The 13,196-nt window shown below is 31.8% G+C and overlaps 1 protein-coding gene across 1 annotated transcript; it reads left to right on the top strand.

The window, feature by feature from the left end:
* The first annotated feature begins 6,599 nt into the window (after nucleotides 1-6,599).
* On the top strand, nucleotides 6,600-10,703 carry LOC141668214 (putative protein phosphatase 2C 10). Its single transcript, XM_074474990.1, has 6 exons — nucleotides 6,600-6,866; nucleotides 6,999-7,079; nucleotides 8,295-8,534; nucleotides 9,063-9,339; nucleotides 9,907-10,061; nucleotides 10,209-10,703. The coding sequence occupies exons 2-6, from the start codon at nucleotides 7,050-7,052 to the stop codon at nucleotides 10,347-10,349; spliced, it is 843 nt and encodes a 280-aa protein (XP_074331091.1). The 5' UTR covers nucleotides 6,600-6,866; nucleotides 6,999-7,049; the 3' UTR covers nucleotides 10,350-10,703.
* The last annotated feature ends 2,493 nt before the right edge of the window (nucleotides 10,704-13,196 follow it).

The following is a 13,196-nucleotide window of genomic DNA, read 5'->3' as shown; positions in this document are numbered from 1 at the left end:
TACGACAACATAAAAAAATAATGTTGTAAAAAGTTATCTATAGATAGAGTTGTACACGTAGAACATATTGTGCCTTGCATAGGTTTTAGAGCTGGTTAAAGCATCTCCGATGTGTGAAAACTTTTAGCTAAAATTCTACAAGGCATGCCATAAATTTAATTAAATGTATAATATGTAAAAAAATATTGCACTACAATGAGACATTAATCTCAACCTCTAAACACAATTAACAAAATTTCACGATATTACCATTTTGAAATTATACATTTTATTTATAATAATTTACAATATTAATAGCATACCTTTTTTATTTATAAATAACCATTATAATTTATAGTAGGGGAGTTCATGGTGCAGGCGGGTTGGTTTTTGTCCACATACCAAATCACATATGCGTTTTACTATTTTTTCTTAAATCGCGACTGCATCACAAAAATAAAAACCACATAAACCACATGGTGCGCAGGCCGGCCCTAGACATTTGGTTGCCCTAGTTGTATTATAGAAATAGTTATCTTGTTTTAAGGTTGTTAATTTTTTTTTGTTATTCGAACGAAATCAATTGTAAATAACGATAAAATTATATACAATTTTTTTATTATTCAAATACTTATTAAAATGCATGCAAATAGGTGTATATAAATAAAATTATGTTATGTACTCTACATGTATTTAAAAATTTTGGAACCCCTTGTTGATATGATGTTTTAGGCGCTAGCCTTAGTTGCCTTACTCAAGGACCATTCTAGCGGTGTAATTTTACGGTTTATACATTTTTAAATATTTATAATTAAATAATATCACATTGACGATTTAACATAATTTAAAATCTTGGAAAATAGTACATTGATAAATATTAGTGAAATTACCAAAAATACTACTAACTTTTCTAAGTGTTTTTCGATTTGACTATCTTTTAATTTTTTTTTTGAAACAATATGTAATCAACCAAAATCAAGCAAACATGCAACTAGTTGCATCATTTTTTTTTATTGCATGGAGTTGCAGAAATTCGTCAAAAATTACATCTAGTTGAATCAAGTTGCAAAAAAACTGTATTTTTTGCAAAAAAAATTGAAAAATAATATTTTTGCAAATAAAAAGTATTTCTGCATTTTTTTTTAAAATGATGGTATTTTTGTCAAAAAACTTTTAATCTTGGGTATTTTTTGAAAAAAGCCCCGAATATTAATACTTGAATACAATTCGATATTCGATTAAAAATAAAAACACAATAATGATACTCCCTCCGTCCCGTTAAACGTTTCCCCTTTTGACTTTTTGTACTGTTCTGGGTAAGCGATTGACTACTAATTTACATCTAATCTATAATATCAAACATAGTCGTGAGTGATTTTGCTGGATTCGTATTTATGAGTACTTTAATACAATGAAGTTTTTATATTTAATACTAATACGAAATTAAAGACATTAACAATCAAAAGTGTGCATTGGCAAACGTGTCCAACACAAATAGGAAACGTTTTAAGGGACAGAGGGAGTAATAATTTTCATTAAATACAAAATTACTTTCGCTAAAAGTAGTACTCCCTCTGTCCCGTTGATTTATATACAATTTCTATTTTGGGATGTCCCTCTCATTTCTATACACAACCTAAAATAGTAAGTTTATAATAATATAAAAACATATCATATTATATTATATTATTTTATACAGATCATATCAATCATCATTAACTTATAAACCACAATTCCTAATTAATTAATCTTCTGATTAAGTTAACCAACCTACTCACCCTCACCCTTTTCCTCTTTCTTCTTATTTTGTGCATCCCTATCTCTTCTCCATCCATTGATGAAGAACCCTAAAAATCTCTAATCTCTCTTTTTTTCCTTTTACATAATGGAATCTCAATTAATACATGATTCAGCCCCTTCCTTTAACTCAGACTCCGAAGCAATATCCTTGATCATTCCATTCTTTAACTTGTTATTGCTGTAATTTAAAATCAGAACACGACCAATTTGATCATTTTCTAAATTTGTCAATCTTTTTTCTTTTGCAAGAGGACCTCTAACAGTGGCTGGAGCTTCATTTAAATTTGGAAATGGGTCTTCATTTAATCTGGCAGCATGAACTCAACCATTTTTGTTGTAGATTACCTGTTGTATGTAGAGTCAGTAGTTTTTCTCTTTGTTAAGTATTTCTGATTTATATTTGTAGTTCAGGTTTCTATTTGTAGTAACAGCCTAACAGGTGTCTCTTTGCAGTCATTGGGAGGCAATATTTTAATTTCAGATTTTGGTTTAGGCGGTAAATCTAATGAGTTTTCCCTCATAAAGTTTCCCCCTTAAAACTAATCATCTGTCATGTTTACTAATTTAATAATGCTAAACTTTGCTCATTCATTATTTTAATAAGCTCCTTGTCCTCTATGCCCAGATGATTGTTATAGTATTCACTGGGACAGAGGGAGTAGTTGCTTTTCTTCTTAAAGGACGATGTAACCTTGTATAAATGACCGACGCCCAAGTCGTGGTAACAAAAACGTCAGAATGAAATTAAGTTGCTGCTGCCTAGAGCAAGAAGTCTAGAATTCATGCACAAGGAGACCAAAATAAAACTTCATCCCTTCCTCGCATTTCTTTATATTTCAAAAAATTTAAAATAATAAAGTTTTATCCTATAATTTTTTTAAATAATAAAGTTTTATCCTATAAAAAAAATCAAATACATTCTTTATTTACTCCACTATACCCATTTTATACAATACGTCTTAGCTCATCACCTCACTTTTCACATTTTTCTTATTTGTTACCATTAGTTAACCAATTTGAAGACCACTCTTACATTATAACTGATAAAGTATGAAGAGAAGTGAGAAAAGTAAGATTTTATTATAATATGACTTGTTCTTGATTATAACAGAAGAGAGGCTAATATAGCCAACAATCATATATAAAAAAAGAAAATATCCTAACAAGGAAATTATTATAATAATGAAACTATCCAATAATATAATATCATTATATATGTTAACATCCCCCCTTAAACTCACGATGTTGAATCGAGAGTTTGCCAACCAAGAGACGGAGCCACATTACCAAACAAATCCAAAACTGCAACACCAGATTCAAGAACATCCAAACAAATGCAAAAACTTCCAAACGAATCCAAAGACGCAACAACAAAAGAGAAATCGTCCAAAGACGCAGCAACCCAAGAGAAAACAAAGTAATCAAATCACCAAAGTAACAAATCTGCAACCATCGAAAATAATACCAAAACTGTATGCGAAACTAAATTCTAATCCAAAACCAAACTCCATAATTAACCCAATACAAACTCCAAATAACTGAATTCAAGTCAACAAACTATATTCAATCCTCAACCAAACTGTATCCCAATTCAAATTGTATCCAAATCTATTCAAATTCCGCGAAGGGCCATGTGCCTACATCTAGGGTGGAGCAAACCTCGGATCAGCTAGGGTGGAGCAAACCTCGGATCGGTTTGGTTTTTAGATAAAACCGGAACCGAAACCGGAAGTTTTTGGTTTTTAAAATTAAAAACCGCAACCGCAACCGATCCATCGGATCAGTTTCGGTTTTAAAAACTCCGGATTGGTTTATATCGGTTCGGTTTCCGTTGCAAAACCGGTTAAAAAATGTATTATCTCAAAACCATGTGTCGGAAGGAAGGTGGCTGATTGGTAACTCAAATCAGTTACATTATAGGATCATCAGTGAAGCTGATATTCATGTAAAGCTTCTAGAATTTCATACAATTTAAAAAAACATGATGAACAACATATTTTAATTATAAAAAGATCAGCATCCATAGCATCATAATACCAATATAATGTTCATTGCTTCTACCTAGTTAAACCATGTAATCAACCAATATAGTTTGCAAAAACTAAACAAACAGTTATAAACCAAAATCATACAACTTACAATATTAAAGCTCACTGAATCATTTAAATGAACTACTGAAGTTTTGGCTAGGTGGACTGTTACAGTGTTATTGGACTTGTAAATATTTTGTAAGGCCCAATAGAATAGATAACCTATCTGCTAGTTTGCTACTGAGTTCCAGCCAAAGTGTTATTTAATTTGATGTTATATATATACATATATTAGTTAATTTTATATATATATATTTATTTATTTATTTATTTAAATAATCCGTTCGGTTCGGTTTTTCTCGGATCTGTTTGGACCTAAAACCGGAAACGAAAAATTATCATCAGATCGGTTTTTAACCTTTTCGGTTTCGGATCGGTTCGGATTTGTGTGAATCGGTTTTTTGTGGATTTTACCGGTTTTGGATCGGTTTCGGTTTTCGTTCGATTTTTTGCTCAGCCCTACCTACAGCATCAGATAAACTAAACTAATGTGCCTAGAGTACCAAATAAACTAAACCAATCCCTCAAGGGCCAATGTGCCTAAAGCACTAGTTAAAATTAAACAAAAAAGCGGAGAAGTATACAGATGTGCCTAGGGCTACCCCCATCATCAATCATCAACACGAGAAAAAGAAAGGAAGATGAGAGCGAAAGAAGAAAAAAACAATATTATCAAGGAGCCAATATCGTCAATGCGAGACCGAGAATGTGTATTAGAGTCCCAACCAAAACCAGCAGAAAAATTGTATGAGAGTTCCAACCAAAATCAGCAGAAAAGTTGTATGAGAGTCCCAACCAAAACGAGCAGAAAAAAAAATCAACTAAAATCAATTTTGTTTACCCATGAGAAATCCAACCAAATCGAAAAAAACAATATTCATGATTAAAACGCAAAATCATCCGAGAAAAAGGAAAAAAATAGTCGATTTGAATAAAAAGAATACGAGAAGAAACAATGATCATATCACATGTTTTAAACCCAACATGTGAAACCCAACCCGATATAACTCAGCATCAACCTATCCCGGACCGAACCATAACTCTTGATACCATGATAAAGTATGAAGAGAAGAGATAAAAATAAGATTTTATTATAATATGACCTGTTCTTGATTACAACAGAAGAGAGTCTTATATAGCCAACAATCATACATAATAAAGGAAAATATCCTAACAAGGAAACTATTATAATAATAAAACTATCCAATAATATAATATCATTATATAAAATATCCTAATAAGGAAATCATTATAATAATAAAACTATCCAATAATATAATATCATTATATATGTTAACAATAACCATTCACGGTGGAAGACAATTTTTTATGGTAATTTCAATGAAAGAAGCAAAAAATACTAGGTGACAAGTATTAAACATAATTTGTGTAAATTTTAAAATTCCAACTATACAAAACTCTTAACTAAAATTATAAACAATTATTTCATAGTAATTAAATATTTCGAATCTCTCAAAAAGCTATAAATATAAATTTAATATTATAACTGGTCTTTAGGAGCACAATATATCTTACATGTTCGACAAATTTTATATAATTATTATTCTGTATTATTTTAGCAAATAATTATAACCAACATTTAAAAATGCTCTTACAGGGTTCAACATTTTTTTAAATAATCTTTATTTTACATTATTTTAGCTAATAGTTTTAACCAACAGCCAATGATTGATGCTTTTAGTATCACGATATCAACATATTTTACGAGATAAAATATATCGATCAAAATATTTGCAACATATATCTTATACAAATCATCCCGTAACAACTTCTTCCCCCTGCATATTTACAAATTTTTATTTGCAAGATTAATTTTTTTACTTAATTATAAACTACTAAATTTTTTTGGCAACGACATGAATATATCCCTTGTAAGTGCAATAAAAAAAACATATATTATCTCCCCAACAAATATAATCATTTTTAATATTTCATGTTTTTTAGGAACCCGTTTGTGGCTAGCACGGCGACTCGAATAAACCGGATTCGATTGTTAAAACTTAAATTTTTTGTAATTGAGAATAAGAAACTTGGCTAAAATTTTAATATTACAATTCATAATTTTTTTTAAGAAAGCAACAGTATGCTCAAAGCCTAGTGGATGAACATAACATGATCAAATAGAAAATGTATGTACATTCATGTCCATTTATATACAACTACAGCCATCATGAAATGTTCAATAGAAGAGCAAAACAAGAAAAGTGTTGACCATCAAGAATAAGTGGGTAAGACCAACTTACTCTTTCAAAGACTTTGAAAAACATGAAGTGTGTAACAACTGTCACAAAATCTTCAAAATATTAATCCCCTAATATTTAATTATCATTTATTTTCATTCGTATTGTGTACTAAATTACTAGTTTATTTAATAAATACTCCCAGATCCCTTTTTGTTTCTCACATTTGACTATTTTATGATCAAATTGATCAAAATTTAAGTGATATTTAATAATTTTTTATAAAATATTATAAAATATAATTATAATAAAAAATAGTAACCAATAATAATATTTTACGGTCACATTTGTCTTATCTATTTACTTATCCTATCATTTTTGTTTTGCAAACAAAATTAGAGAATAACGGTTGCGGTTTCCCATAAATAAAAAAAAGTATAATGAAAAATATATAACTGATAAAGACAAGAAGTCAACAAGGGAATGCCAAAGCCCAAGTCTTGTAGCAGCCATTTGTATCCCTACTGCCTCCTATACAATTTAAGACCATCTTTTTTAATCCTAAACCAGTTACAAAGTCCAACCCCTCCATTCTTTTTTGTCTGAACATCTTCTGCATTTCATTTTTACTTTTCTTTTTAACTTATTATCTGCTTTCTGTATATATACATATATACTGTTTGTTTATATTATTTTCATATTTAAAGATGATCAAGTCAGCTGGATGCCACTTTTGTTCATATTGAATTTGCAGTTTTTTTTGGGTTTTCTTGGAGAATTTTAGAGCTCTAGATCGGTAAGGACTTTATTTTTCTTGGATCATAAGTAATTCTTTGATGATGGGCTTTTTCTTTTATAGCTAAATTTTAATATGTGTTTAGATTGTTGATTATTATTATATATATTTTTTGTTTTTGATGATGAACAGGTTGAGAGATTAAAGATTTTGTTAGAAGTAGATGTCAGCTGGAAGTTGATTATGGGTAAATTATGTTGCTTTGGTTCTCAGGTGAGATTCTTGATAAGAATTTTCTTTGATTTCTCTGTATTTATGTTTTTTTTTGTTAAGAATATGTTTGAATTGTGTGTTTGTGAATTGGGCCATTTTTTTTGTATAAGACTCCTAAAGATGCTGATGATTAGTGTTATTTTGTAGTGTGCTGCTAGTTCTGATGCAAATTATGTTTCATTGTTAATAGGATTTGCTTTTGTATACTTGTATGACTTGTAAATGTATTGGTTAATAACAAATTTAACTGCTGCTGTTGTTTCCAGCCTGCCAGGTATTGGTCTGACGATCCTTTCATCGTGGGAAAATAATTTGTTGTTTTTGTCTAGAATTGGCAATTTTGGTCTTAAATTAAAACTGGTTGAAAATAATCTGTGGCTGGCGTCAAGAATTGGGTTATCAAGTTATGTATAGTTAGAAGAATTTGTGATTATTGACTAGGTTTGGGGAAAGTTATAAACAATCTGACAGATGTGATATACCTCTTGAAAAATTTAGTTGAAGTTGTTTGTTAATTTAGCAGTTCTGTATTACAATACACCTAGAACATTTGGCTGCTTGCATCCTGTACATACCTTGGTATTTCAGGATAAGAATTTGTAGTTTTTATCTTTAATTTGGCAATTGCATTATGAAGTTTTAAATGGTTGTTAAGTGTATTTAATTACCGGTTGAGTTTAGAAATTGTGTTATTAATTTTGATAAGGATAAAAAATCTTGGCTCAGTTCGGTAGTTGCTCTATCAAATTATAAATGATCTGACAGGCTCCTTATAATATTATGGAAGTTGAAATTTCAGTTTGACATATTAGAAGTTTCTTAATTACATCATATCTTAAATTTTAACTGTTTTGCGACTCTCCTTGCATATGCATCTTGAGCCATTGACATAAATGTAAGTGCTCTCTTTTGTACAAAAAATCGACCTTCTTATCTTTGTAAGTTTAAAGCGTTAAAGCTGGAAGGGTTCTTGATTGTGACTTCTACTCGTATGTATGACTATTTTGTGTGGATGCTTGATTTTCTTACCACGATATATTTCAACATAGAGTGTGATCATAGAACAAACAAAGAGAATAGACTGCAAAGACTCATTTTAGGTTAATATGTCCCCATTTTTTGCTATTTCTTGAAAAAATATAGATCTAATGACAAAGGTTAAGTAGGCGAATTTATTTCTTTCACTTGATTATAAAATGTCTTCATGCACTTTAGGCTTCAGGAGGCAAGTCTGCACATGGAGCTGGCAAGGGAAAAGCTAGCCAGGGACCTATAAAGTACGGGTACAACCTAGTTAAGGGAAAAGCAAGCCATCCCATGGAGGATTACCATGTAGCTAAATTTGTTCGTCACCATGGACACGAACTTGGACTTTTTGCTATATATGATGGGCATCTTGGAGATGGTGTACCTGCTTATCTACAAAAGCACCTGTTTAACAATATTCTAAAGGAGGTTAGTTCTCGATTGAATTAAATGTACCTTATTTGGGGATTCTAGCAATAGCCTTTTCTTTGTGTCTACATGGACAACCTGCTATTTTATTATAATTATTGCGGGAATTGCTAAGGTGTTAAAAGTGCACATGCATTATCATGTTTTGTGCAGTATTGAAGAATAGCTAGTTATGTCAATGGCAATCTGTAATGATACTACATAAACATTTTAAACCTTAGCATCCATATCAAATCAGATCCTGATTAATCAAGAATCTTATATAAATTAACTTTGTAAGTTGGAGCTTATTTATATATCTTCTATGTGATCTTATCTGTAGTTGTAAATTGATGAAAAATATATAGGTTTAACTATGGGGAGATTGGAAATTCTTGTTCTCTATTAGTTACAGGGTTAATTTCAACTCCACAATTCTTGTTCTCTTTTTAGTTACAGGGTTAATACTTACTCCACAAGAGAGAACGCACCTTGATGTTATCTACCTAAAAGAAATCATTCTGATACATATGTTACTAAATAATGCAGGAAGACTTTTGGACTGATCCAAACAGGTCGATCTCTAAAGCTTATGAAAGAACAGATCAGGCTATACTTACTCACAATCCAGAACTAGGAAGAGGTGGTTCAACCGCGGTTACCGCAATTCTTATAAATGGTCAAAGTCTGTGGGTAGCCAATGTTGGGGATTCACGGGCAGTTCTTTCAAGAAGAGGGAAAGCAATACAGATGAGTATAGATCATGAGCCTAACACTGAGCGTGGTAGCATTGAAAACAAAGGGGGATTTGTCTCAAACATGCCAGGTGCTTTGACAGATACATTCTCATATCTTGGCTTGTTATTGATCAGAACCTTGAATACTATGATTGTTAAACCAGTTCATCCCTGGTCAATTTCTATAATATATAAATTCAGCAACTACATTTAGATTTCTACATTTAGTGTCTTGGTTTTTAGCCAATATATATTCTGAATATTTACTTCTGAGAGGTGGTTCAACCGTGCAACCAATAATTAGTTCCAGCTATTAGGAATCACAATTGCCTTCTATACCAGATTGTAACAATTGTAAATAATCATAAAGTCGAAGTTTAAGGTATGGCTGTTGGATACATAGTAGATGTCGATATATATAATTTGGTATTATGTGCTATATGAATGTGTGTATATGATTGTGGAAGTTCTGTGCTATCTAAATTAATGTTATAGGTGAGCATGGAGTGGATTTACATCTGAAGTAATTCTCTAAATCTGTTTATTCTTACATACAACAGACTTTGCAAATATTGATAACTGTTAGTGTCTATCAAGTATCAATTGCTACTTCAGGTCATTTATAATAACGTGGAGTCATTGCTATCTTATGTCAGGAGATGTTGCAAGAGTAAACGGCCAGTTAGCCGTTTCACGCGCTTTTGGTGACAAGAACCTGAAAAATCACCTAAGGTCTGATCCAGATGTAAAAGATGCAAGTATTGATAGGGATACAGATCTCCTGATTCTTGCAAGTGATGGTCTGTGGAAGGTACCCCCTGCCTCCCCCCTGCCTTCCCGACTCAAAATTAATCTTATACATAAAGATAAGAATAATTGGAAACTATGTTTTTGCTCTCTACGCATTGACGATGTTTTCTGTTATGCAAATTAAACCAGTTTAATTTGATTTTTTAAGGTCATGTCTAATCAAGAAGCAGTTGATATTGCTATAAAGATCAAGAACCCACAGAAAGCAGCAAAACAGCTATCAGTTGAAGCATTGTATAGAGAAAGTAAAGATGATATATCCTGCATTGTGGTTCATTTTAAAGGGTGAAGTCATTCAGTTCAAAGAGTGATGCAGATTACCATTTTTCCACTAAAAGCATTACATGTACATTAGAGGGTTTTTTTAATTGCGTGGGATGCAATATTTAGACAAAACAAAGTCTTAGAATCACATAAAAATCTGGCGCTCGTACCGAAGTGATCGTTGGAACAGTTCCTGTAATTTCTTTTCCTTCCTCTCACTATATTATATATTCTCTTTAAAAGTATAGCAGTTTGTTTATTTCTTTGATTAGTAGAACCGTGCTTCCAAATATTTGTAACTTGCATTGGTGAATTTGAAGTTGGGTTGTTGATAGCCATGTTTCTGTGTAATAAAATGGGATTATGTTTTTGGCTTGAATTGTTCACTGAAGTCCCATGAGTAGCTCCGCTGGCAAGGTAAGATGAAAGACTCATCGCACAGCCAGGGTTCCAAACCGACAACGGATGATGGACTCACATTTATCTTATCTGACTAAGAAGCAGAATTTTTATCAAGACTATGCAAATTCTTCAGTTTGCGTTTCTTATTTCTGATAGTGTATCTTGGTCACTCGCCAGAAGAAGCAAAAAGAGAAGTGTTCTGCAAATTAAGGCCTTTTGCTGTTGCTACCATGGTCTGGTCTGCATACTTGTCCTGCGCATACTATCGGCTACAATGAAAGTTCCTACTTCCTATGCAATGGAAGAACTTATTTAGCCCGCATACAGGCTACTATGTAAGTTCCTAGTAGGTAATTTTATTAATACTTTTTGTTAGTTTAAAATTAATATAAATTTTAGTATAAGTCTGAAAAGATATAATAATATTTTATTTTAGTCCCGGATATTATGAAATCTTGATTCAGTTATTGAATTTGACATCACTGCCTTAGACTTTAGAGGGTCTGCTGACGGATATTTGATTACTGTTTTGCTAGTACTAATGTAGCTCCTCTGATTCTCCTAATGAATACAAAGAAAAAATGAGAACATATATACATGGAACATATATATATAGAGTGTGTCAGAACATATATATATCATGTGTGCCATGCCTAAGACATGATCATTGTTCCTTTATTCTGTGTATAATTCAGCTGTTGATAATTTTCGGACTCTGCAAGTAATGTTTCATTTCTAGAATAGTTGTTGGGAAAGAGATTTAAAATGCTCGGAATTAAGTGATGCATATCTGCTATAAATGTTTTTATAGCAATACGTGGATTTTTGTTCCATATACATGATGTGGCTTACTGATCTTAAGTTTAGTAGTGTACACAAAAGATCATGTCATATGTCGAGTTAGTATCATGTCTAAAAGCTTTCGTATATTTATGCCGGTTTATTTGCAATGTAACAACAGAATTAAATTAATAAAGGGAATAGATAAACCTCAAATTGTATAAAGTAAATTCAGTTCATGCATTCATGACTTTGTGCCTACTTGTGATGAGTTATAGAATTTATTTGTGTCTTTCAGTAATTATCCAAATATAGTACTAGTATCAGTTTTGTGCTACTGAGTTTGCTCTCCCATTTCTTTTGTATTGAACTTAAATAAAAAAAGTTAGTGTAGCATTAGTATATGCTGAAGAAGTAAGATTAAAGAGTTGTTAACGAAGTTTTAGTGTCAGCCAATGGCGAATTTCAGAAATTTAATAGAGACATTGAGTGGAAATATCTATATTTAATTTCATGTGGTAATCATTAAGATGCTAATCACGACCATAAAATATTATTTCAATTGTTAAAGTTAAACTAACTGTAGGAGAACTAAAATCTTATGCTACAAGGCATACATATTTTGAGAACTAAAATATTTGTTTCTGCATATTGTGCATAGCTTGTGTATATTATACTTGTGCATGCTTATTGCTTATATGGTAATTTCCTGTGCAGGTTAAACAAGCTATAAAATTGATAATGGGGCTGAATAAAATATCTGATTTAAACTTAACTCATGAAATAAATATTGTTTTGCAGAAAATTCCGTCTTTTCATCTCTCGTTTCGATTCAAAACAAAAAAGAAAGTGTTGCCACTTTTGTAGAGGCACTATCTTCTTTTTATGATGACGACTTGAAAACTTTCGGTGTTAATGAAAAAATCAATTTTGCCCCATGAAGTGGCGGAAGTCCTCGGTTTCCCAATGGGAAATTTGGACTTTGCCGCTGGGAAACCTAGGACTTCCCCCACTTTTGAATCCAAACTCTTAAAATTAATTCATTTTCTGAACATTCTCTTTGAGGTTCGAGAGCTAAATGAGAATGTGAAGCCGGAAAAAGATTTGTCTGCTCAGGATCTAAAATCAATTATCGAAGGAATGGAAGTGGAGATGGACGTGGTAAAACAGCTCTTTGTGCGGTGGCTTAGCTACTATTACATGGAGCAATTCGTTTTATGTGGTACGAAGCTAAGCAATTCTCGCCACAAGCTCTGAAAATATGTCATCCACGAGCATTTGGCGAATTCCATCTCTCAGGCACGAGCATTTGGACATTTTCTTGGCTATGCATATTACTTTTGGGTAACCGGCAACCGATGTTCTGTTCTGCTCCTGCGCCAGTATATAACAGTTAACGGCTTAACATAGTGATCCAAGACTCTTGATGCCCAAAACTTAAAAATATTTTGTTATATTATGAAATAATTTTTTTGGAGTCGAACTCATCTTCTTAATGTACCTTTCAATTTTTATAAATAGTTTATTATGAATAGATAGTATCTTTTTTTTTTATCATAGATAACCCGCAGCCGCTACCTTTCGGGTGCGCACTGGGTAAATTTTACGGGCTCACGTAATAGCCTGCAAACCACGTGAATCAAGATAAACCGCATTTAAGCGACATGCCCTGATTGATGAGGCATAATCA

Source organism: Apium graveolens, chromosome 6, assembly GCF_009905375.1.
Source record: "Apium graveolens cultivar Ventura chromosome 6, ASM990537v1, whole genome shotgun sequence".
In the NCBI taxonomy this organism is placed as follows: domain Eukaryota; kingdom Viridiplantae; phylum Streptophyta; class Magnoliopsida; order Apiales; family Apiaceae; genus Apium; species Apium graveolens.
The sequence above is the reverse complement of the archived record's forward strand: the minus strand, read 5'-3'. Positions and strand labels throughout refer to the sequence as shown.